Genomic DNA, 24,366 nt, shown 5'->3' with positions numbered 1-24,366 from the left:
AGTGTATTGTAAGTGAAGAAAAAAAATGAGACGCCGTATTTCGCAGCATAAGCATTTTAAAGATGTCTCCTACCTCTTAAGTCATGGTTTCAGACCTCACTGTGTATCAGTGCAGCTTTTATTTGAATAATGAATCTAAAACACCAGATCATAAAGTACATTTTATTGCTCACTGATAAGAATAGCTTTTCATTGTTAATATGGACATAAAAGTGGATTTGAAATACACAATAATGGAATTTGACTGAAATTGATTAATAAAAAAAACTGATGGTTATTTCCCTCAAAAAGGAAAGAAAGCTGTAATTAGAGGTTTAGTTTTCTATTGAAGATTGGGTATGGTCACTTAAAAACAGTTAACTATAAATAGTCCGTGTTTTTGTTGTAGAAATTTTGAAGAATGCATTAAACGTGAAAATGTTGCAAATATTGGATGTTCAAATTCTGACCTTTGAGCATTAACATATTTAAACAATGTGTCCGTTTTCACAGCCTGCTGGCTGTTTTCACGGCTGTAACTGGGTAAATACAAACAGAAACTTTGAGCTGCTCACGAGTCAGAAAATTGGGAGACAGTGAAGTTGTTTTTGCCTCAGATCCTCTGTGTGTATTTGCCTCCTGGAACATTTTTCATTTGCAGAACAAAGTGCTTCAAAATTGCCTATTTTTGTCTCGTACTCTCTCTAGTTTTTGAAAAGCAGCCAGTAAACTAGTTATTAGTCAAACAGCTTGTGGCTGAGGCACTAACCTACAGAGGCACAAATGTGCCCACAGCCCCACCTCCTGTCGGCAGTGACCTCAGTCCATCTTCAAAAGACGGATATTGAATTGAAAGAGCTGCAGGACGTGGTGTCTGTTTGTAAGTTCCTTGGTAATAAATCCTGCAATGTGCCCCCTGAAAGGGCCGGCGCTTCTCTGCACTCATCTGTAATGACTGACCTTTGTATAGAGACAATATATCCGCCTGAAAGAAAAAGGGACAAAAAATAAAACATTAGAATTGCATTTTGTGTTTTAGGTTGTCAGTTCTTAGACCAGGTTTTCTTTACAAATTTACCAGAATACACACACATATACACAAAACATGTTTACTATTTGCATCTGCAGTCTTTATTTCTTGTCTTCTCTGGATAAACAAATTGAAAACTGTCAACTTCTATGTCTGTGTCTTTATCTCTGTGTTTCACATCCATCAGAAGGACACATCCTCCATGTAAGAGAGCCTTTTCATGTACGTACAAGAGTCTGTCCTTTGATCTAAGCATGAACATGAGGGAATAGCAACATTAATTAATTACAAATAAATTTTTGGCAACTTCTTTGGGAAACCACATAATCTCCTCTTTTAATAATAAGTTTCTTAGAGCGCAGAGCTTCTAACAGGGTTGGTAATTATTTTAAAAAATGCACAGCAGACTTCTTTCATATTTTGAAAAGCCTCTGCATGTTAGAAAACAGTTGTTCTTTTGTGCTGTTGTGCAGTAAGGCTGAATCTGTCCTAGAAATATGGCCCTGGATGGTTGGAGATTGTTTGGTATAAAATAAATCTTTCAAAACAATAATAAAATTAGCTTGTTTTAAGTACTATTCATGAAGAGAAGATGGGCTAGCCATAATGATTGCTAATGTAATTAGGATCCTTTTTGCTTTATGATTGGATAGAGGTAAAACAAGCAAACAAAACAATTTGAATAATGATCAATTAAATCCTCATTCAAGTCATCTTGTTAGAAGTCTGCACACTAAGTTCCTCCACGGCAGAATACAGTGATAAGCTGTAGCATTAGCAAAGCTCCTGAAGGTGATTCAGAGGTTATTTGCTTTTCTTATCAGGTAAATAGGTGTGTGTTTTTCTGTGTTTGTGTGTGTGTGTGTGTGTGTGTGTGTGTGTGTGTGTGTGTGTGTGTGTGGTCTGAGGTTTGTAAATTTGTGGCTGAGCAGCAGGAATACTCATTTGCTTGCAGAGTTTGGTTGAGAGTGTCGAGCTGCCACGCTGCACTGACTGACGCACAGTAAAGCCACATAATGAGCACAAATCCTGGCCGCATGCATTCAAATGCTCTGTCACCACAACCTGTGGTCATAAGTGATGCAAATCAAACCTATAACGCTAATATATAAATATAAGTCCCGGAACCAATCCTAGGACTTCACCTTGGTGTGTGATCTCGCACACAACTTGAGGCGAGGATTAATGCTAGGATAAACAAAACAAGACATAAAGGATTTCTACGACTGCAGCCAAAGGTGCCGACTCAGACAACCGATTGCGACGACTTGCAGGCAGAGATTAAAAGTCGAGTTGATAAAAAGCCTCATCCAACCCATGGGAGCTTCCTTTGAGGTAAAAATGGAGGATGCGTCTTCCTGTGACCTTCTTACCTCTACTACATTCTATAATTTTTTGCTCAGGACCACCTAAATTGAAGATTTCACATGTATTTATCCATGATAAAAGATTTCAAAAGAACATATTTGTGTGTGTTTTTATGTATCTCTAAAAGCTAATTATGTGAATCTTTCCCCCTCAGGACCCACTGACAAAGAGTGACTGAATTTATTCTGAGTCAGAAAAGAGAATCATCCGTTTGAGAGTGTATGCATCTTTTTTTCCCCTTTTGTCATCTCTTTGAACGCAGCAAAAACAAAACACTCCAGAACCCCATACAGACTACTGAGAGAAATATTTTTCAACTTATTCCCAGGAAGTTTGACAGATCTGTTCTGGGGTAAAGTTTGAATCATGTATGGGGGAGTTAAAGTGGCCCTCTGGGCCTTGACATGTCTACTGGCCATGACCACCGTCTTCTTTAACGGCTACATCCTGCTGATGAGTCTGTTGAACAACAGGAAGAACAAGAAATGGAGTCCCAGTGAAACCATCATCCTGGCTCTATCTATAGCTAACATGGCTCATCAGCTGATCTGCTACTTCTGGATGACCATGGCAGAATTGGACAATAAGTGCCTAATTTTGCAAATCCCTTACACGATCATGCTGCTGCTGGTCTACAGCCTCAAGTTCACCATCATGTGGGACAGCAGCTTCCTCACGTTTTACTACAGCACCAAGCTGGTGAACACGCCCAACCACTGCTACACAAATATCCAGACCATCATCCTCAAACATGTCACTTTAACCGTGTTTCTCATCCCTTTAAGTGGCCTGGGCACATGTCTGCCCATGATAGTGGTCTTTCACCCCGACAACCACACCGTTGCCAACCAGGACTGTGGAGTGATAATGCCTGACACCCTCCCTGGTAAGGTCTACGAAGCGCTCTATCTGATCCTCGCTGATGTTCTGCCGGGGTTACTCATGATGAAATGCTGCATCTCTATCTCCATCCACCTGGCCATGCACCTGCGCCACATGAAAGCCAGCACCAATGGAGCCCACGGCCCCAAGCTGGGCGCTCAGATGAGGGTGATCCGGATGGCGTTGTCCCTTGTGGCGGTCTTCATCGTCTTCCTCGTTGTTGACCTGTTCGTCAACTACCGGATCGCGGTCCACCACGAGAACATCATCATGCTCACTTTCTTCTTCACATCAATCTACACCACCGTCACTGCAATGGTGCTGATCTATGGCAAGAAGCCTTTTTGGAAAGCGCTCATACATGAATTCAACATCTGCATGGATGAATATCCGTGTTTGTCGTGTCTGAAAGTGCCTGAACAAAAGGCCAAATCCAGCACTCCTGCAAAAGTTAAAAACTGAGAGCTCAATTTGCTTCATGCTGGAGACTCTTTGAGCTGAAATCAATTTGTCATTGTCTGGACTTATTAAAAACTCTGTAGAAACTTATTCTTTTATCTTTTGTGCTAGCAATTTCAGTAATGACTGCTGTCCTGCTGTATCACCATAAATTACAACATCTTACATCAATGCCATAGATGAAAGAGCAGCTCAGGAGCTGTTGCACAGAAAGCAGCGGTCAGGTAACCTGCTTTCCATCCAAATCACACACTCATCAAACCTTTCCTACCAATATTAATATTTCAGTGGAACAAATAATAGTCAGGCCTGTAAAATAGATCCCCAGGCATGGCTGCCTGGACATGATGCAACTCTGCACCCATCTAAAAATGCTAAAAAATACATGTGACTGTTGAGAGTACAGAGCATATTAATAAAACAAGAAAGTACTCACAACCTGAATCCTTTTTTTATTTGCATCACAGAGGTTTTATGAGAATTTTCTCAGCCAGGTTGCAGAGATTTTAAGCTGCACGGGAGGACAAAAGCAGCCTGACTAAAACTGGACAGTTGCCAGTCAAAACTCCTGCACTAGTTTGAGGAGAAAAGTATACCTGATGGGGGAAAGCGCTTAAAATCGCAATTTTACTCCTGTGGATCTGTCCATTGGTCCTCAACAGACGTGTTCCGGGCTGTACTCGACATCTCCCCGGTGTTATTGTGTGTAACTGCAGCTGTGTGTGTAGGTGTGTGTGTGAGCGAAGCAGGGCGTTCCTGGCGGAGTGCACTCAGGCCGAGCAAACCTTCCCTGAGTAAATAGAGGTTTACAGAAGTGCAGTGGACCTCTTTGCAATGCTCCATCAGTTCACACCCTCTGGCACCACCTAGTGAGGTTCAAAGCAGAGATACAATAGAGCAGCTAATCCCTCTCCACACATAGAGTCGCTCCCTCCAGCTGCTTAATGGACAAAGTAGGAAAGGGCAGAACTTCCTTTGATGCAGGGGAATTAAGTCATACTGAGGCTTCGGATTCCATCCCCACTGTACTTCTCAGTCAGATTCAGGGAGGAGGGTGTGACATGATGGCTGAATATTGTAAAATAGTGGACAGAGTAAGTGCAAAGCCTTACTATGGAATAATATTCTCTAACCCTAAACTTTTTTGTTAAGGGAACGAAAGCGTAGAAGAAGTTTTTCATACCTTTCTTAAAGCTCCTGTGACTGGTTTTCAGTTTTTGATACAGCATACTCAAATAGATACTGATGCCTGTTTATGACCTACAAAAGCAACAGAGATTGTCAAAATGAAGCCCGACTTTTTCTATGATGTAGTTTTTTATTCCTTAAACAGCTGCCGCACTGTAGGTGTCACATGTAGTTGTTAACAGCTTGGTGCAAAAACAGCCTATTTAAATGTTTTTAGAGAGAGGGGGACTTTCAGTTTGACTGTTACAAGACACCAGAAAAAAAACACTCCTCACACATGCAGAGGACAAAGTCTAAGGCTGTATAGAACTTGTATGGTGCCTTCAAATGGGGTCGTGTTCATGAGGAGAAATCACATGAACACCCCACCCTTTTCATATTTACACCACTGTAAGTCAAATATTTCAGAAAGCTTTGTGTTCACCTGTTGTGATGTGTCTGATGATGTTTCCAGAAATGGTGGAGCACATGAAATCAAGTTTTACATAAAGACATTGCGTTATTATATAACTGACAGGATCTGTAATAAATTAAGTTAAGGTGTTAACTTAGATTCGGGAGCAGGACCACGCCTAAACCACACCCTCAATCACCTGACAAGCCTTCTTAAACGTAGCCAGCCTACTCCAACTGCTTGTCCGTGATTCTTCAACCCACCCTCCCTCACCTTACTCTACTGCACTTAACCTATTTCCTTGTCCTCTCCTACTCAACTCGTGCTCGCTCCTTCTATGCCCTGTCTACTTCCAGGTACAACCTGGATCAAGATCAGCTCCGGCAGGATAACGCTGAGACGGAACCCCCATCCTGAGTCTCCTTCTGCTGGGCACACCACGCACAACTAATTCATTAAATGTTCAACTTATAGCCTTGTGTGGCGTGGTCCTTGCTAGTGAAGAGGAGCTAAGTTAGGTAACGTAAGCAAGCGCGCAGCTTGTACAACAAACATAATGTTAGCCATGTAGAGAACCAAAATAAGCTGTGGCTAGTGTTAATCTAGATCATTAACTTTGCTATCTTGACTGTTGATCATGCACATGGCATAAAGGAACAAAGGAAATGTTTTGTTTTAACATTTCCACATAAAAAGCAACAATTGATCTTTGCCCCATGTTGCCATTACCTGACAACAGTGTTGTCGGTAGGACCAATGTGATTACTTTGATGGCTTTTCTCTCTCAGTAGAAGCTGAAATTTCATCTTCAAAGAGAAAAAGATGTAGCCTAATGTATTTTATTTTTCATACAAAATCATAAATTCAGTCCATTATGGACTGTTTGATGTTAACACAAAGGTTCAGAGACATCTGCTCATCTCAAACATTCACCTCTAATGAAGGATAAAAAGAGGACTGTGCACACGCTAGTACTTCTGAACAGCTCTGACCAAGAAGATAGAAAAAACTCTAGATGCTTATATAGTTATATACTGATACCTAATGAAGGGAAATATGGAAAGCTGTCTGATGACTGATGGTGAAATGATGCTGACTGTCTTTAGAATTTTAGTTGGTGATTGTGATGCAATAGTTTTAGCATTAATATGTTGGCATTGTCTTAATACAGATTTTTAATCGTCTTCATACAGGCGTCTAGGAAACATACTGTTAGCCCAGTTTTCAGTGGTGGCCATATGTCATTTACATGTTTTTTCAACAGTAAATGGAAATGGAAACTCAGCTATGGCCTTAATTATGTAAATTTATTCAGAAATCCTACCCTTTATATTTTTAAAGGATCTATTACAGGGAAATTAACCCCATGTACAGTGTGTATGAATAAATAAATGAGCAACATACCCTAAACACCACCAGGTTGTGAACAAGTTTATTTTTGCTGTAAAAATGTACACTATCATGGATTCTAACAGGGTTTCCTGTCAAGTGGACAGTTAAGGAACTGCAGATTTCAGCATTTTCTGATTGGCTTCTTTTAACACCAGATGCAGTAATTTTGACAAAATCAGCAGAGGAGGTAACGCTTTGTCCACAGGGGGGCGCCAAAATTGACACAAACATACCCAAAGGAGCTTTAAGCAAAATACAAACAACAATGTAAGAGTAATCTACAATCGGTAAAGGCCTTACATTCAAAAACTAAAGTAGTAATAAAAGTTAAATCAGGCTACAATAAGGTAAAAAAAAAATCCTCCACTACAACTGACATATTATCCTCCCATGTTATCATGTGGTTATTCATACTTCTGCGTTCATGTGAAAGTAGCAGTTTGCTTCTGTAGCTCATCGAGGTGAAGCTAATTAACTGTCACTACTGAGTAAACAGTTGGGTAGTTCAGTCCTCTGGCTCCAAACATACGGCCCTGACCCCTCCAGAGGGTCACTACATACATCTCAGGGGTCATGAGTTTCTTAATGTTGTAAAAAAAAAAAAAAAGAAGACATAAAAAAATTAACAATTGTACCGTACACAACTTGTTCCTTTTTTTTCTTCTGTAATGTTTCACATGATTCTTTGGGTGAAAGGTTTGAAATGCAACATCTTTGGGCTTCAAGCAGTTATTAAACTCGGTCATCTGAGAAGTTGTCTCTTTAGTGGAACTGCAAACAGCACAAAGGCATTTAAACAACCAGACACTGTTTTCTTTTGTAAAAGATTACAAGCCAAACATGTTTGGAGCTACTAATATTTAGCATTTAGCAAACCATTTTAAATATTGGTTTAAAGGGGACTGCAGGCTGAAAGAACGACTGTACATGATACTATACCTGATAAGTACATTGAAATAAAAAGTGTGTTTGCCACTAGATTATAGATAATTATAGTGGCAAGTATTTTCAATTTTTTAGAAAATTACCTGACAGACACAGCTGAAGAACTTGATCAAATATACCTCTGTTACTTTAAAGTCTATCTTAACAACCATTTCTATATCTATTTTTGTGAGGAACACGCCTGCTTGTATCTATAGCATGTTGTTTAAAGGTATGGAAATGCTGTGTGTTTACAGCCTCAGTCTGTGTAACAATTTAAATTTAGTCACAGATATGTCCCGCGTCTGTTGTCAGTGGAGAGGATACGTGCTGAGAGGAACGAGACTGTGGTAATTGATGTCTTCACATTCTTTACATCACGAGGCTGTAAACATGTCTACAGTATGGAGAGCGTTTCCAAGGAGGCAGTTGCTGCAGTATTCGCCTTGCACGGGTGAACATCACTTCAAATAGTTATTGCTCCTGAGACTTGCTGGCAGAGTGATATCCTGGCCCGCACTATCTGACAGGAAGGAACAGGCCATTAACAATCCAGATTAGTAAGACCAGCACCCATCACACAACTCCTGTAAACATCTCATAAACTCCTCCCTGCAGACACCACCCACCCCTCCAGGGATAATGCTTCTGTAGCTCAAATGTCAAAGGCATCTTTTTCCAACACCTACTCTAATTGTGTTTGAAAAGCATAAATCACCAGCTTCATGCCAGTTTTCTGGATGTTTTGAGCTTGGATGGGTAATTTTTCTGGCTATCAGCAGCATCCAAATGTCAGGGAGTTCTCCAGCGAGGGCACGGAGAGTCATCTGTATTCACTCCGCTGACAGGATCATAGTTAAGAGATGAAGATGCCTTTCTAAAATAATCAATGTCACCGCATAATGAGAGTCGGCGCTTTCATAAAGTTTTTATTTGTGTTCAGTCAACAACAGCATGTTCATAAAAAAAGATCATTATACATCTCTTGAGGCAATGTTTGTAGAAAATTTCTTTGATGCTTGTTAGGAAATGTTTACTGTACAAAAAAGAAAATCCCTTGTAAAACAATTTAAAAATGTAAAAATACATCTAAATTACTGACACCTTAATAAGCGTCTCATTTTGATCATTTAAAAAACAGCTTTCATGCATAGATTTAGCACTCCGAAGGCACAGAAAAAGCACATATAGTAAAGCAGTACATCCATATTACTCATTTCTGTTGACTTTAAGTAAACCATCTCTGTGCACATCTAGTGTGCAAAACAATGGAAACATGGACTGAATAACAATAATTTAAACTCCAGTAATTAACTGATAAAAAAGCAAATGTACCAACACCTGAAATATAAAACTAAAGTGAACTTCAAAGGCTTTTATGCTTGTACCATACAGAGTTTAGAGTTCTTTAAAGGAACAGTGGGAAACTTGGGAAGTGTGTTAATTTCACTTTCCAGATGAGAGCTAAATGAGAAGATACAAACTGCTCACATCTGTGTAGAATATGAAGCTGCTACCAAGGGTTCCCTGATTCTATGAATTTATTTACACATGGTATTATTACCCCTCCTGAGTGATCAGATCACAAGTGGACAGCACAGAGTACAAGTGATACTTGCTTCAACATGTCTCTCCAAATACGTCTCTATTGACCAGTTGCGACCAGATCTCCCTTTCCCGCTCTTTTGTAAATCAACATGAAGCCTCAATCAGCGTCATTAGACTTGAAATAACACTGAATGATGATAACAAAAGGTTCAGACTCACAGCCAATAAATGAGCTATGATATGAGCATGACTATTCAATTACTGGTTGATCACATCTTTAACTTGTGTCTTCTACTCTTTACTCATCAGTGGGAGATTATCCTGTATTAAGAAATCAAATACTGTCTTTTGCTAAATAAATACTTAAACTAGCCTACATGTACCGTATGTGTTTGCACACTCAGCTCTACTGCAGAAACTACATCTTCACATATTAAAATGATACAATAAATAATAAAAAAAATATGTTTTTCAAATGCATCAAGACCACCTCCGTCTGTGCCCTGAGTGATCAGATATCAATAAGGACACATTGAGTTCCACTTATACCGGTACTTGAGGCGGTCCACTTGTGATCTTATCACCTAGAATGGATGTTTAGGAGTGAAAGTAGGAAAATCTACTATCCAGCACTTCCAAAGCTCACTAATACACACATTGCATCACATTTGTTTAGAGAAAACACACGTGAAATTTAGAATTTGGGGTATTACGTGGTGGTGTTACTCGTCGGACACTGATGTGGCCAGGAGCATTAATTAGTCGTCTATACTGGTTGCCTGGCAGCTGCACAAATCCCCTTGTTAAAACACAAATTGTAATTATTACATGTGTTTTCACCATTTTAATTACATAAGATAAAGAATGTTAATTAGTGAGCCTCAGAGCTTGGAGGCAGATGTTGTTACCTTTTGACTGAGCCTGGCTAGCTGTTAGCTCACTCCAGCCACATATTTACCATGCACACACGCGAGCTGTCTCAACCTCCTCAAATGACTCCCAGCAAAACAGATCATTTCCCAAAGTATTGAACTGTTCCTTTAAAAAACAACTTGCTTCCACTGAACACAAACATCCATGTGGTCCAGTTTGAAAGCACTCGTTACAGTATTTAGTTGATCATAAACATCAGGAAAAAGGTTAAATAACTACACATTCATTAATGCCATCCAGTGTCTCTTAAATGTCTTCTCATAAAAACTGCATTGATCATAGTACAATTAAGCACCATCATCAGACACATGATAAAATCTAACAGTTACATTCTGTACATTGTATTCCCTGCTCTTAATCAAGTTTGTCTTGTATATTATGCAGCTTTTTCCTGTGTGGAAATGTCGGTGTGGAATGCCGGTAAACAGCTAAAGGGAAACAAGTCATCCAGTGTCACTCCATCTAATGATAGCTAAAAATATATTTGCAGCATTGGTCATTCTTTTTCCCTGCAAGTAATAAAGTCTGTACAAAAATGACTTTTCTTCAAGAAATAAAGCGTCTAATCAGCCTTTCATCATTACCTCTGAAAAAGACACGCTGAATCCAAGGCTGCAGTGACCTTATGTGCACACACTCATAGATCATTCCTGCACAGTAGTACCCTCTAACAACAACAGCCCTACATGCACTCTTTCTTGCAGTTTAATTGCAAACAACAGATAAAAAATTAAAAACAAAGGACTGCTTGGATTTTTTTTTTTTGCATCATAAAAATAATTCTCTTTCCCCCGAATATTTAGCAAAAAATCCCACGTAGATGGTCCTGCATCTGTACCAGACTGTGGTGTTTCCAAAATGCCACAAATGAAACTGTGCTCAGCCAGGCTGAAGAACTACTGAATCCTTAAGGCCCTTGTGTGTGGGTGTAGCTTTAGTGTGGTGGGTGCTCATATGAGGGGAACATTGACTTTCGCGTTTTCGGAGGTGGGGGAGGAGGTTTACTCTCGATTTTCATCGGTAAAGGAGGAGTGAACTGTGGGGAAAGAGAGAAGAAAGTTCAGGACTTCAAATGAAGTAAAAACAGAATATCTCAACGTTTACACGACATTAAATATGCATTAGTGAGCGGGTTCTTATTTTCTTAGAGCTGATATACCTCAGTAGGGAACCCGGGGATGTCAATCTCATGAGGGTGCTTCTTCGGAGGCATGGGTGGGGGGGTCCCTGGGGTGTCAATGGTATTGACATCATTGTCACTGAGGAGCGATGAATAACCTACCACAGGGGAAAGAAAATAAGAGCCTTTCAGACTGCAAGCATCTGTGAATAATCGTATGTGTGAGTGAGTGTGTGTGTGACCTGATTAGGTGAATAAACTGAATGTGCTCTCACAGAGTTGGCAGACAAGATATTCAACCTTGTCTGAGTGCAAGGAAGATGTTAAAGAGGAAATAAAATGATGACATGCAGCGCTGTGTTTGTCAAAGAAGACTTTTTTTTGTTACATACTGGAACTCCGTGGCGTGTGTGGAGAGGCAGGTAGCGGGCTGAGAGGGTTAGACAGGCTGAGCGGGGATGAAACTCCCTGGAACAAGGAGAGAGTGAGCCGCCGGTCTCCTAATTGTAAACTCTTGGGCCTCTGCTGCCTCTCTGGAGGAGTCTGCCATGAAAATCAGAACACAAAAACATAAGCCTCCGTGTAAAGCAGTGAATTATAATGGAACAACTCCCAATTCACAGCCGAATAACAGAAACTCAATATTAAGATGATATGGCCATGGAATCAGCTCATATAAGAACTTGAATCTAAGAATCCTGAACATTGAAATGAAAATAAAACATATATTTATATTAAAATAAACTCATACCTCATCTATGTCTGACTGTCTCTCCAGCAGGACCTGGGATTTGCTCACACTCCACTCCTTCCTGTTCTTTCGAGCAATCCTGTTGTCTTCTTCTGAGCGGGGCAGGACAGAGGTCCTGTGATCACTGGGACGGGACAACAAGGAGCTGCTTGTGAATAATCCGGGATAAAGAAAAAAGATGGAAAGAAAGAAAGATGTAAAATCATAAACACAAACATGGCTTTTTGATTTGAACAGATAAAATCAGTTTTTGCAGAAAGCTCTGCCTGTGTGACAGTGATGCAATGTCAGATAGAACCAGCCAGGGACAAGGTAAAGGAAGGAAGCAAGGAGAGGATGCAGGGACTGACTCGTGGGAGGAAATGCAAGAGGGTCCATCTGAGGATGCAGAGCCGCTGGAGAGGCCGGAGGAGGCGTCGGAGAGGGTTGAGATGGTGGACATGCGACGCAGGGTGGAGGACAGGATGTAGGGCATCACCACAGAGCCCACACGACTTTTCTTCCTCTCAGTGAGAGAGCAGGGCTGGGACACACAAATGGGATTAAGCATCATCAGGGAATCTTGGCAGAGGAGGAGCACAATGACAAGCAAAACTCTGAGGTTGCAATGCACTGGCTAAAGGAAGATTTATGGTCCTGCGCTAATATAATGTACACTGCTTTGAATGAGAAGCGTTTGATAGGAAGGCAAGAGGGCCAATAGCTTAAGTTGGCACCCTCTTACATCAAATCAAGTTTGAGGCTGGCAACGCACCAAGGTTATGACGCCGTAATGCTTCTCCACTTTCTCCCGAAGGTCTCGGAAACAAGTAACCAGACGGTTGTGTAAGGGCTTCAGCTGCTCCGTCGTCTTCTCCCCGTGGATGCGAATTCCATCTGCCAAGAGAGGGATCTAGAGGGGAAGAGGGACACTTCAGTGTAACAAAACATTCTTCCTTTAGAGACAGAGTCAATGAAAATCAATGGCGGAGGGATATACCTGCAGGGCGATGAGATGTTTAAGGACCTCAATGCGCCCATGGTCCTCTGGGTGCTCTTGGATGTAGGTGTCAGTAAAGAAAGCCTACAAAGGACAAAACGAGAGTGAATACTGGGCAGCTTTTTAAACCCAAAGCTTAAAATATAGCTGCAAGCAACAATGAACAGGTGTCCACAGCACGACAGAGAGGCCACAGTGGCCTTCTTATGAATTCAGCTTTGGAGTTTATAGCAGGCTCAAGGCCAGCAGGACGTGATGTTAATAAAAGAGTCTTATAAATTCATTAATGTTTGCATTGGTATGATTTATACTTAGTTTGTTTGTTTGATAGCAGTTATTCTTTTCCAAATCAATTACTTCAGAGCCAACTGTGCACACAACCTGGACCTGATTTGAAGAGAGCTCAACTCTAACAACACAGAGCAGTCTGGCAGCAAAGGGACAGTGACACATTTTTAGTGGAGCTCTCTAATCTTGCATATTGGATTTCAAGGCTGGTTTTTATCACTTAGCGCCCTCCATACCATCATTATGTTTTTTTTAGATGGAAATGATCATCTGTTAGTCCAGGGCCAGCTCTAGCCAAATTGGTGCCCAAGGCAGGATTACATATTGGTGCCCTACTTCCTCGCTACCGATGCTACCTCCTGACCACAGAGGAAATGTACATCATGACACCAAGTAACAACCAAACAGCCGTATTTCAGCCTGACAGCATAATTTTTTTATTGATTGCATGCTTTTTAGAAACACAAATGCCTGAAGAGAACTCATTTATTGATTTTGAATTTCAATATACATCAAACTTATGTGTTAATAATGTTAGGATGTCATTCAGGGGGCTTTTTTGGGAGCTTAAGGCCTCAGGTTATAGGAATCCAATATCTATTACTTTTAATGCACCCTGGCAACCTTACAGTGACATTACATGTCCTCATTATTCAAAAGTTCTAATTTGTACTTTATAACTGCTATTGTTGAATGATGCTCCAGACTACTACCTGCTCCACAATGACCTTGAAAAGGGGGGTGGTAATTAAAGTCTGCTTAAAGTCTGGGAGAAAAGATATTGGTATTTTCGTTCACCCTTCCTGCACCTGTGCAGTACGAGTGTGTGAAAGTGGTTTCAGTGACTTTGGTTCTCCTTTGACTTTTCCTCTGAGGTCAGCAGCTTTTGCATATGGCAGCATGCTAACAAGTATGGTGAACATGGTGATCATTCAAAACTCAGCATGGAACCTAAACTTCATCATTGTGAACATGTTAACATTCTGATGTCTGCATTTAGCTTAACTTCACATTTAAGTAGAGCCTGCACTGTGAACATGGTTGACATTACATCTAAACCTCAGCATGCTGTTAGCATTATATTCAGCTTGTTTGTCTGTACACATGGTTTCTTGTTAGGAGACATTAGATAAGAGCTGTGGCTGTTTACGGTCTCTACATGTCGCCTGTAAAGCAGAATTAGTATTTTATGAGGTTTTTGTTTGTTTGTTTGTTTAGAGGTTACTCCTCCTGACCCAAAAGAGAGGAGCAGATTAGATCATGCTGTCTTGACATGAGACACACTGACGAAATATGTTATTATACAAATATCAAACCTTCTCGTAGTTGGAGAAGCCGCCCATGACAGCAGGGTCAACGATGCCGCTAAGCATCATGGACAGCGGGTTGATGGACAGTGAGCGGTCACAGGCCTGCTGCTGTACAAGGTTACTCAGTTTTTCATTGGCCATCTCCATCGTCTCTACAGCATTCTGCAGAGGACTGATCTCCTCCTGTCCATAAGGAGGATTGCATGAAGAATATCGTGAGTGTAAGGAACGATTAAAGTTGGAAAAAGTGAAGGAAAAAAAACAGCACAGTTTGAGCATCAAGGTTGCTTCTTACCACAGAGACAGATTTGACTTCAAACCATTTCAGAATCCCTGGGAAGCGATACGCTGAGATGTATGTGGTTCTCTCGATCCACATGGTCTGTAAGGTGGAATATACATCAATTAAATATTAAAGAGTTATATTTTAATAAAACTTGGGGGAAGATCAACCAGCACTCTCTGTCTTTAACATGAAAGAACTAGAGACAGTGTCGGAGGAGGAGTCCTGCTTGTTGCTATGAAATGTTCTCATCGGCACCTGAAGAAAGAAAAGTTATCTGTGTCCTCAGAAAGTGCTTTAGAATTTGCAGTGACCTCAGCTACCATCAACATAGCTCTGACGTGTGTTCATTATGCTTCAGGAAATAACAAAAATACAGCTTTTAGGAAAGTATTGCTCTAAGCTGGAGCTAATTTATTTTAGAAGTATTTCAATAACAATCAATGAATCAAAAGCTCTGCAGATGAAAGATGCTGTATCTTTGGCTGTGGCATGTCTGGGATGAGGAGATGAGTTCACTCCAGTCCTGAGCCAAATTTTTTAACGGGCTTAGAAGGATGAAAGTCCTGATGTCGGCACTATAGCAACTGTCTTAAGTTTCAAACTTTGAGAATTCAAAACAAACATTGGTACAGATACATCTATGACATGTACTGAGTGAAGGCCTGATGGAGCAGGATTGATTGAATGCTTTAAGCTGACAGGATTAATCAAGTACAACAATGTTTTTCTCCAATGCTGTGAAACTATTGAAACTAACTCCCACAATTTGACTCAAACCTGCAACAAGTTCTCTTCAGGCTGTCCCTGACGAACAATCCTGCCTGAGTTTGAACTTTCACAATTAATTAAGCCCACGGAGCATCAAAATGTTGTGATGTACATGGTTCTGTAAACAGCTGCAGCAAACTCTCCCTCTCTAGATCTCCAATCTTCATGGAAAATGATGACATTTTGATGCTATGGTAGATGCACTGTATTACATTTCAGACTTTAATCTAAGCATCCAGAACCTTTGACCTAATTTTGAAGTTTACTTTCATGTGAACTACAACAGTCAACAGAGAAAATGCATCTTTGAAGATCAGTTTCCAACTTATTGAACAAAACAGTGTTTTAAAATTAATTGAAGACATCTTAACATCTATTGGACGAAAAACCACAACTACTATGTTTGTTTACTGACATGTTAATATTGTACACTACTTTGAATTATGCCTTTTATTTTCATATGATGCACCTAAAACACAATTATCAGCTTAATTACTGTAAGCAGATGGGAGACTGTCTGTTTGGGCCAGTGAGCATCACGTGACAGAACTGGAACTCGGCCATGATGTCAAATTGGCTTAAAAAGCCACTACAGTCCCGTGGGCTTCATGCTCACTCATTTAGATCCCATCTCTCACTCTCTCTCTCTCTGCTTCAAATTCATCATCTGATTCTGGATGTTTCACTCTTCCACTTCAACCAATCACATTTTGCATCAGCTCTTGAGAGCCAATCATCTCATTGCTGTCAGAGTTTAAAGCTGTCCTGCTCTCTGTGGCTGTCAGTTGTAATTTCAGGCATCAATGTAATCAATGTAACCCTCCTGAAATGCATTCACCTCCAATTCTCATCAAATTCAGCTCTAACAGAAGTTCTGCTCCACATTCATCCACATTTACAAGACTGGTCCTCATCCCACCATCACCAGCCGTGTCTAGACTCCAGCAGAAGATATTCCTTTTTATCTTGAGCATCTCTCTCTCCCTTTAAATAAGAAATTATGTCTCAATGGGGTCTAATCGTCAAAGACTCCTTCATAGGCAAGCATCTTGTCAATAATGTTTTTTGATCTCTGTTCAAGCAATCCTGAATAAAGTTCTCCCCAGCTGAAATGTCTTTATTTATCTCCACAGGGTTATATATGCAAGGACACGTTTGTTTTTTCTGTTTTGAAATGTATGGCTGTGTACTTATACATAATGGTGTAGTGCTTTGAAGTAAATTTAAAAAGTGCTCACTGCGAATTCATTGTCTGGGTCCTTTTCACCTTTCCTGAAGGGCCTGGAATACTGGAATTTGTCCACTTCATTGGTTCTGTAATAGCTGCAAAAGCACAGGGAAGGACAGCAGTGAGTTAGAGCTTTGACCAGAGATCTATAAATCTCTGGGTATTCACGACAAAATAAATCAGCCTTTAAGTGTTCTGTTACGCACTTTAATATCTGCTCTGGAACCCCCTTGTCTTTAAACTGCTGTGGCACAGTGAGAACTGGCTTGACAGTAAAGCTCTGGATGTCTGTGAAGTTCAGCTAAGGATAAGACCAGGAACGGCAAGAAAGGGGCTGATACATATTCTAAAATTATCTGTGAAAGTCAAACAACAGACTATGGTCATGCTAGCAGCTCTGTGAGGCTGCACAGTGCTTTCAGCTAAATGCTTATGTGAACTTGCTAAAATGCTCAACATTAAATTACTAATATGCTGATGTCAAGCAGTTATGTTTACCATGTTTTGCATTTTAATGCAGCTAATTTGCATGCTCATACTTGCAAATGAGCAATAAAAAGATTGGAAATGCATTAGCTGTGCAAGATGTAGTCATACATATACAAATGTGTTATATGCATATTAAAATAAAGCTGTCCTTAAATGCAAAGTCAACATTCAAAAAGGTTTTTACTGTTTCTCCTAGGGGCTTTTGAATTTTCGTACAAAATCTAAAGACATTTCCTCCAGTCGTTTTTGAGATGTTTTACTTGAAACTACAAATTTCTTTTCCCATGGCCTTCCCGAGAGCCATCCTGTCAACATGGCTGAAACCCTGCTAGATAAAAAGCCTCTCTGTGGTTCATTATGTAAGGATACACTGTCCAGGGGAGTTGCAGATATTGTCTCCAGGGGGCGCTGTAATGGTCATCCGGACTGCGTTTGGGAACTGAGAGAGCAGCTTCAAGGTGAAGTCTTCAAGCCACTCGTACTCTTTGCCTCGATAGATGAACATCTTGTTCTGCAGCAGATATTTTCAGAAAGCATCCCAACAAATCAAATCCAATCCAATAAAAGCAAATAATAAACAATTGTACATTATTTATGAGCACTGTGCTTGTGACTGGACTGTTTTCACTCCAATATTATTTTGTGTCATCAAAAAGCCAGTAACTTCTATCAACATTATTCGACATTGCCCCGAGAAATGTTTCGAAAAGCAAACTCACTGCATAAGCAAGGAGCATGATGGCTATAGTACATATCTTTTTATTGAAATAGGCAATCATTTCCTTACCCTGAGGAACGAGGGGAGTCCAAGGCCATAATATCCTACAGCAAAGTACTCCGGCTGTGGTCGCATTGCATGCATGATATGTTCATAAAACTGAGCTTGTTTTTTCTGTGACAGAGGACAAAAAAAGAGAGTAAAGATGGAGAATATGTACAGCATGTTGTAATGAGTCTACTTGGGGTCAGAAAATAAAACGCAATGAACTAGATCAAAGTTTTCCAATAACAGCCTCTAAAAAGAATGTGCTCAATTAAGTTTTCTTTATGAAATTATGAGAAAAGTTTATTGGAGCACAATCAAACTAACCTACTAAGGCTGAGAGACTTTATAAATTCTTTATCACACATTAACACTCCACTGCATCAGCACACACTGTCTGGGTTGAAAGGAGTAACAGTAAATAGGTTAACACACAATTATCTCTTCCAATCACTTCAAGTTCTTTTCTCCAGCTAACTGTCCACAGCCTTGTAAGAGCTGGACCAAATTCATGCAGACTATTACTCTTCAGACTAATGTCAATAGTCTTAATGAGGCAGCAACAATATTATTTATAGGGCTGCCTTTTAAAGAGGTTTTCAGAGTGAGAGTGTTTTGTTTGAGGGGCTGAGTTAAAATGCATGGGTCCTCTTACCAGCAGCTGGCTCAGCTCCATGAAGTCAAACATGTGGCTCTCGTGCATTTTGGCGAGCTGCTTCCCCAGCTCAATGGCTTTCTCCCACATCTGAGAAGACATGTGCGTCAGTCAGTTTAAAGAGGACAAAACACATAAAAACACAGGAGCACGAGTTAGCCATCTGGCTGTCACTTCCGTGCCCACCTCACAGCTTCGAGGGAAAATAGTTGTCATGTAGCTGTTGGAGATCCAAAAAATACTGACACAACAAAGAAACCTGTGGCTGCTGTGTGAGCTTAAGCAACTCCCCCCACCAGTTTCACAATGCCAACGCAGAGCGCAGCTTTCAGAAGTTTGTTTGGGTTATTTGCAAAGACAAAGTTGAACTGGAACTTTTGACCCCAGCTTACATGCAGAGCAGATAATTCTCACCTTGCCCTTGTCCAAGTAGCATATCATCTCCTGGATTAGCCTCTCCTTCAGCTCCTGTTGAGTCCACACGTGGTCCCCATCTCTGGGTATCAGATGAGGTGCGCAGGGTTTATCGGACCACTGGGGAGGCAGATTGCCATGACATTTAGGCAGAAGCAGAGTAATATAAGCTTAAACCCTCAAAATGTGATCTTGTTTCATCTGAATAAAAAGGCCAAATGTGCCAGAGACCTCCAGTAATTCAGCATGTAGCAGCAGGGTGTAGGCTGCCTCTGTGTAGTTTTCACAGTCCAGGTGCAAATCTCTCAGCTTGTACAAGTACCTGATTACAAGAGCACACCGATTAGTCAGAGTTATCTCTTTGGTCCGAAACCAGACGCTTGGTGTGTGTGGATGACTCACCGGATGTAAATGTCCTCCCTCTTTTTTTCTTTGTAGAAATTCTGTAAGAGAAGAATCCATATTTTTCTTATTCCTTCATTTTCTCTCAAGCATTTTGCAGAAGAACAGGCTGTATTGTTTTTCTATATGTCCATGCACAAACACTGTTAACCCTTTGGTAAATATAGTTGCAGGGCATACCAGCACATTGACGGTGCAGCTCATGCGATGCTCAGGACTTTCGTCATGTGTGATGGTGCGGTACGCCAGCAGATTCTCCAGCAGACTGCTCAGCAGCAGAGCCAGCTCCTCTCCTGACAGTGACAGGTATCTGTGGCGTCTGCAGTGCTCCAGTAAACTGAACAAACAAATAAATAATCTTCACACACTATTCTGAAGTGGTAAGTGGCTATTTCTGGTGTCTATCCGTCTGCTGAGGCCTGCCTTTCCTCCTGATGAGCATATTAAAATATGTTTTTGCAACTGTTGGAATCGTACATTCAGTCCTTCAGGGCTTTCTATTGATTACCGGCTACTTACAATTCTCACAGACTATCTTGTCCTTCTGTTTCCTTAAGGACTTTTTCAAAAACACAATTTCAGGCCTTTGTTGTATCTTAGCAGTAATCCTATGTGAATTCCCTATCACACAGAATTGAAGGATTTTTCAAGTTTTCTGAGAAAATGTTTTGTTTGATCTGCTCCTCTGCCTTACGTTTTCTCCAGCAGGACTTTGTACTGCTCATCCCCTTGGCCTCCCTCTACCTCTTCATCCAATTTTGTTATCAGTTCGTTCTCAAACTGCAAAGATAAGAGGGGAATTAAAAAACACACCACTACTCATATCACAAATGTCATATTTAGCCAGGAGCAGCCTCAGTTGAAATTAAACAAAAAACATCAAAGTGCTGAGCTTCTGAAGTCTCTTACCGTTTCAAAGGTGCGACCGGGGTTGAAGTTGTGCTCGCACTGCATCATATCAAAAAAGATTGGGATGGTGGCTTTCCTCAGCTCAGGCTCAGGCACCAGTGTGACCTCCAGAATGGGCCCGACCATGGCGGGGATGAACTTCATTTTGTGTGGGCCTGAGGGACAACAAAACATTATCACACAGAAATATCAGAGTGTGGTTTTAGAAGGCAATAAGCTGCACCTTCATTTCTCAACAAACAGAAGACAAATCTAATAATGTGGTCAACAAAACAACAACACACTCTGAAACTGGACAATAAAAAATATTGTCTTGTTATTCCTCTTGAATTACTGGCAGGCAATGGATAAACAACTCTCAAACTCTATGATAATAGCATCATTATCAGATAGAGAAAAACACTCACCTAGATTGTACCACATATCCCTTATCTTAAATCCAATAGTCTTCCTCATGTCCCCATATCTGTGGAAGTTTCAAATCAAACTGTTAAATTAACTTCTCTTTATTTAAATCATCTTCTGATGAACTTTAAATGATCTCACTTGTTCAAGATCTTATTTCGTTTCTCTTGAGAGAACGATTCCAGCTGCAGTGTCTTGTGGGTGAGGAATGCCACCGTCAAATGAAAGTAGTTATTCCACAGCTGTGAGGAGAGCCATGTTTTCAAATATTAATACCATAATTACCATCTCATCACCCCAGCTTTTGATTTTTTGTTTAACAAGAAATTGGGAAGGGGTGGAGACGGGTGGACACACCTGTAGTTCAAAATGCGCCTCGTCCAGGAAGTACATGTTGAGGACATCAGAGTGATGGTTGATAGCCCTGAGGAAGACCTGCATCTGCACCAGGTTCATGATCATCCAGTCTGCAGGGAAGACGTTTCCCATGAGGTCTTTAAACATGATGAATGTCTCCATGAGGAAGTCCTGAGGGCAGCACAAGAATAAAATCTTTACTGCACATTGTCTCTTTAGAGAAATACGATTAAGAGTTCCCAGTAAGGTTTAGTTCAAACTAAGCAAATCCAGAGCAGCAGTACATGCATCAACAGCCCTTCTCTGCATGTCAGACACATGTAATACCCCCAAAGCTTAATGGAGCCAACTGACATCCTCATCATGTCAGTCCGATCCATTGCATGAAATGTCTACAATCAATATTCTCTTAAGGAGCAGTAAGTGGCCAGGGTGGTTTAATGCCTGTTATTGATGGTACGTTTCAAGACAAGATGTAGCTAACGGGGGAGGAACCAGGACACTTACAATGATGTCCTGTCTGGTCTTGAAGGTGCTGATGTAGTGGGCGTAATGCATGTCATCCATTTGCTTCAGGATAGCCGTCATGCAGGCGAGATAGTGGCCCTGCCAGGGAAGATTTCACTGTTACATGATTTCACTGTCAAACGTTTGTCTAAAACACTTCATTCAGCCCACATGCTCCTGGCTGTGTTTGTGTCATTATTGTGTTTTGTCATGCTTCTACATTCAGGTATTGTCAATGTCAGTATTTTCCATAATGAAATAAACGCTGAGGAAGTAGTCTTCAAGGACATCTTTCAGCTCTGATGTCACAGATTGTCTTACAATGAGCGGCGAGGATCTGTCCATGCTGATGACAGTGCGATTAACCCTGCGAAGAAGCCGCTCCATTATCAGCTGGACATGCCCTCTGGTGGGACCCTGTACAGACAGAAAAGCCGCAGGTACAATTACCCACACAAACATGGAAAAACAGACAAGTTACAAAGGGTCGGTTCATCCCAATTATTGAAAAAAGGGGAGAAAAAAAAACGGATTTTCTCAGTCTTTTGAAGATCATTTTGCTTTTATTTGCCCAGTTTTTAGAAAGCTTGTCTCTAAGATTTATCTTCCTTTTTTTCTTTTGTGCAGCTCACAGTATTGAAAGTAGAGCTGAAAAATTCAGCAGCAGAAAGGCTCCAGTTACATAATTCTCTTTATTACTCATCCCGTGTTCTCTATGACAACTTCTTTAGTCAAAGAAAGAAAAAAAGGTTCAAAGACCTGGAATAAGTGGTCAGTGAAAATTTTGATTAATCCGAACTTCGTAACTGTTTAGTCTTTTTAAAGAAAAATAGGCAATTCGACGTCACCAGCCCACAAAGAATGAGAATTTTCTGTTTGTTTTTGCCTGAGAGTACACACAAATGAATATCTTTTGTTTCAGACTGCTGGTCAAAGAAATAAGGAAGTTAAAGACGTCCCCTCAGGCTTTAGAAAATGATGATGTAAATAGCCTTTATCTGATGTGTCAAAGCAAAGAAAAAACAAATAACACCTGGGGCTCTGATGTCAGTGAAGTCTATAGATTATCTTCAGTCAGGGGACATCTTTTGTGGAAAAACATGTTGCTGCCATTTTTCAATGTTCACAAATGCATCACAAATGAAATTCCACACACCTCCACTGCGTTCGGGTTGGTGACGGAAATCTCAGAAACAGATCTGTAAAAACCATGGTAAATAAGAGCCAGACTATCTGCGTGACCAGATGTTCCAACTATCCATTCATTTTATACCACTAGTGTGGGTCTGGGGCACAGTGGCAGCATGCTAAGCAAGGCGGCTCAGACAGCTCCACTCTTTAGCTCTCCAGCTCCTCCACAGGGATGACTAGATGCTAACAGGCCAGATGGGATATGTAATCCCTCCAGCGTGCTTCGGGTTCGCCCCAGGGCCTCCTTCCAGTTGGATATGCCCAGAGAACCTCCAAAGAGAGGACCAAATCACCTTAACTGACTCTCTTCAATGCAAAACAGCAGCGGCTTTACTCAGAGGTCGCCATGTCTGAGCTCTGAGATGTCTGCGCTCTTCACCTCTAACTCTAAAGTTGATCTCAGCCGTACTGTGGATGAAACTCATTTCTGCCGCTTATATCCTCAGTCTTTGTCTGACTAGATGTTCTCTTTCTATAATCTATCTGTACCGACCCTTTGAACTTCTAAACTCTGTGTGCTTTAAGGTGAGTTTGGTCCCCTTACCACATCCTTGCGGTCCAGGTTGTCCAACACGGTGCTGAGCAGCTGAGCGCAGGCCTCATGATCAGGCTTACTGGAGTGGTCGTCCAGCTGCCCACTCAGCTGGTCGGTAACAAGTGGCAGGAGCACGTCTCGACAATCTGTGGCAACAGAGCAGAGCAAAATTGTGCTCATTGGATCACACAGCACATTTCCTTTTCACGGAGCTGACCTGAGAAAACTCATATGTTGGTGTAATATGGAGCAGAGCTTTTTTTCTCCCTTCATCTTGTGTGAAAAGTCATTATGTGGTTTTTGAGCCTTGAGCACTCCTACCTGGCTGCCTGAAAAGGTCACTCTCCACCATTTTACACATGCAGCCCAGCTTCTGACGCACGAGCTGAGAGTCAGGAATGCTCTCAATGAACTTTGCTAAGAGGACGCTGAAAAGAGAATGAAAGAGAATGAAAAAGCCCCCAAAGAGCTGCAGTGACAATATTAATGCTATTCACATTTCACATCTATTAATTATTGTCACATGGGGTTAATGAGCAGGACACGACAGGCTGATTTTACAGCTGCAAGAATGAGAGTACCGCCCGTTTACACAGAAGTAAATATTATAATTTGCAATGAGACAGGCAATTATCTTTTCCTGCCGTAGAAACCCTCGGGAGAGTTACCTGAGCTCCACGGGATCAAACACAGTCTGGATGTCATTAATGATGCTGGGGAGGTATTTCAATATCGCTCCCTGAAAAAGCAAAGAATCAGGTCTGATCAGACTGAAGCATGGAGAGTTTTTTGTTCTCTTGTGAAACAAGCTTTTTACCAGAGCTTTTTCTCACCTCATTGAGACTAACCAACAGGGAGCCTCTGTTTTTCCTGCAGTTAATTTGTTCAACTTTTCAATAGATTGTGCAGGAC

General features: G+C 41.0%; 2 protein-coding genes across 4 annotated transcripts in view; one reads left to right on the top strand and one right to left on the bottom strand.

Annotated features, from left to right (window-relative positions):
• The first annotated feature begins 2,743 nt into the window (after nucleotides 1–2,743).
• Nucleotides 2,744–3,721, top strand: LOC117818614. Its single transcript, XM_034691565.1, has one exon. The coding sequence runs from the start codon at nucleotides 2,744–2,746 to the stop codon at nucleotides 3,719–3,721; it is 978 nt and encodes a 325-aa protein (XP_034547456.1).
• Nucleotides 3,722–8,519: 4,798 nt separating this feature from the next.
• The window catches only part of dock5 (dedicator of cytokinesis 5), a 38,776-nt gene continuing 22,929 nt past the window's right edge, over nucleotides 8,520–24,366 (bottom strand). For 2 of the 3 annotated variants that reach the window (XM_034691829.1, XM_034691831.1), the window contains exons 24-51: nucleotides 24,123–24,193; nucleotides 23,776–23,882; nucleotides 23,464–23,600; nucleotides 22,050–22,145; nucleotides 21,729–21,827; nucleotides 21,222–21,392; nucleotides 21,006–21,106; nucleotides 20,867–20,925; nucleotides 20,460–20,614; nucleotides 20,245–20,330; nucleotides 19,731–19,887; nucleotides 19,551–19,591; nucleotides 19,380–19,470; nucleotides 19,149–19,268; nucleotides 18,735–18,824; nucleotides 18,104–18,208; nucleotides 17,686–17,827; nucleotides 17,034–17,115; nucleotides 16,838–16,922; nucleotides 14,841–14,927; nucleotides 14,552–14,728; nucleotides 12,948–13,031; nucleotides 12,723–12,860; nucleotides 12,319–12,491; nucleotides 11,969–12,113; nucleotides 11,610–11,760; nucleotides 11,257–11,375; nucleotides 8,520–11,133 (exon numbers count right to left, since the gene is read on the bottom strand). In XM_034691829.1, the coding sequence (XP_034547720.1) occupies nucleotides 11,032–11,133; nucleotides 11,257–11,375; nucleotides 11,610–11,760; nucleotides 11,969–12,113; nucleotides 12,319–12,491; nucleotides 12,723–12,860; nucleotides 12,948–13,031; nucleotides 14,552–14,728; nucleotides 14,841–14,927; nucleotides 16,838–16,922; nucleotides 17,034–17,115; nucleotides 17,686–17,827; nucleotides 18,104–18,208; nucleotides 18,735–18,824; nucleotides 19,149–19,268; nucleotides 19,380–19,470; nucleotides 19,551–19,591; nucleotides 19,731–19,887; nucleotides 20,245–20,330; nucleotides 20,460–20,614; nucleotides 20,867–20,925; nucleotides 21,006–21,106; nucleotides 21,222–21,392; nucleotides 21,729–21,827; nucleotides 22,050–22,145; nucleotides 23,464–23,600; nucleotides 23,776–23,882; nucleotides 24,123–24,193 (3,171 nt within the window). In that variant the 3' untranslated portion in view covers nucleotides 8,520–11,031. The remainder of the gene's footprint in view (nucleotides 11,134–11,256; nucleotides 11,376–11,609; nucleotides 11,761–11,968; nucleotides 12,114–12,318; nucleotides 12,492–12,722; nucleotides 12,861–12,947; nucleotides 13,032–14,551; nucleotides 14,729–14,840; nucleotides 14,928–16,837; nucleotides 16,923–17,033; nucleotides 17,116–17,685; nucleotides 17,828–18,103; nucleotides 18,209–18,734; nucleotides 18,825–19,148; nucleotides 19,269–19,379; nucleotides 19,471–19,550; nucleotides 19,592–19,730; nucleotides 19,888–20,244; nucleotides 20,331–20,459; nucleotides 20,615–20,866; nucleotides 20,926–21,005; nucleotides 21,107–21,221; nucleotides 21,393–21,728; nucleotides 21,828–22,049; nucleotides 22,146–23,463; nucleotides 23,601–23,775; nucleotides 23,883–24,122; nucleotides 24,194–24,366) is intronic. The other variant, XM_034691830.1, reaches the window with a different exon arrangement.

The sequence above is a fragment of the Notolabrus celidotus genome, chromosome 9 (genome assembly GCF_009762535.1).
Source record: "Notolabrus celidotus isolate fNotCel1 chromosome 9, fNotCel1.pri, whole genome shotgun sequence".
Taxonomy (NCBI): Eukaryota; Metazoa; Chordata; class Actinopteri; order Labriformes; family Labridae; genus Notolabrus; species Notolabrus celidotus.
The sequence above is the reverse complement of the archived record's forward strand: the minus strand, read 5'-3'. Positions and strand labels throughout refer to the sequence as shown.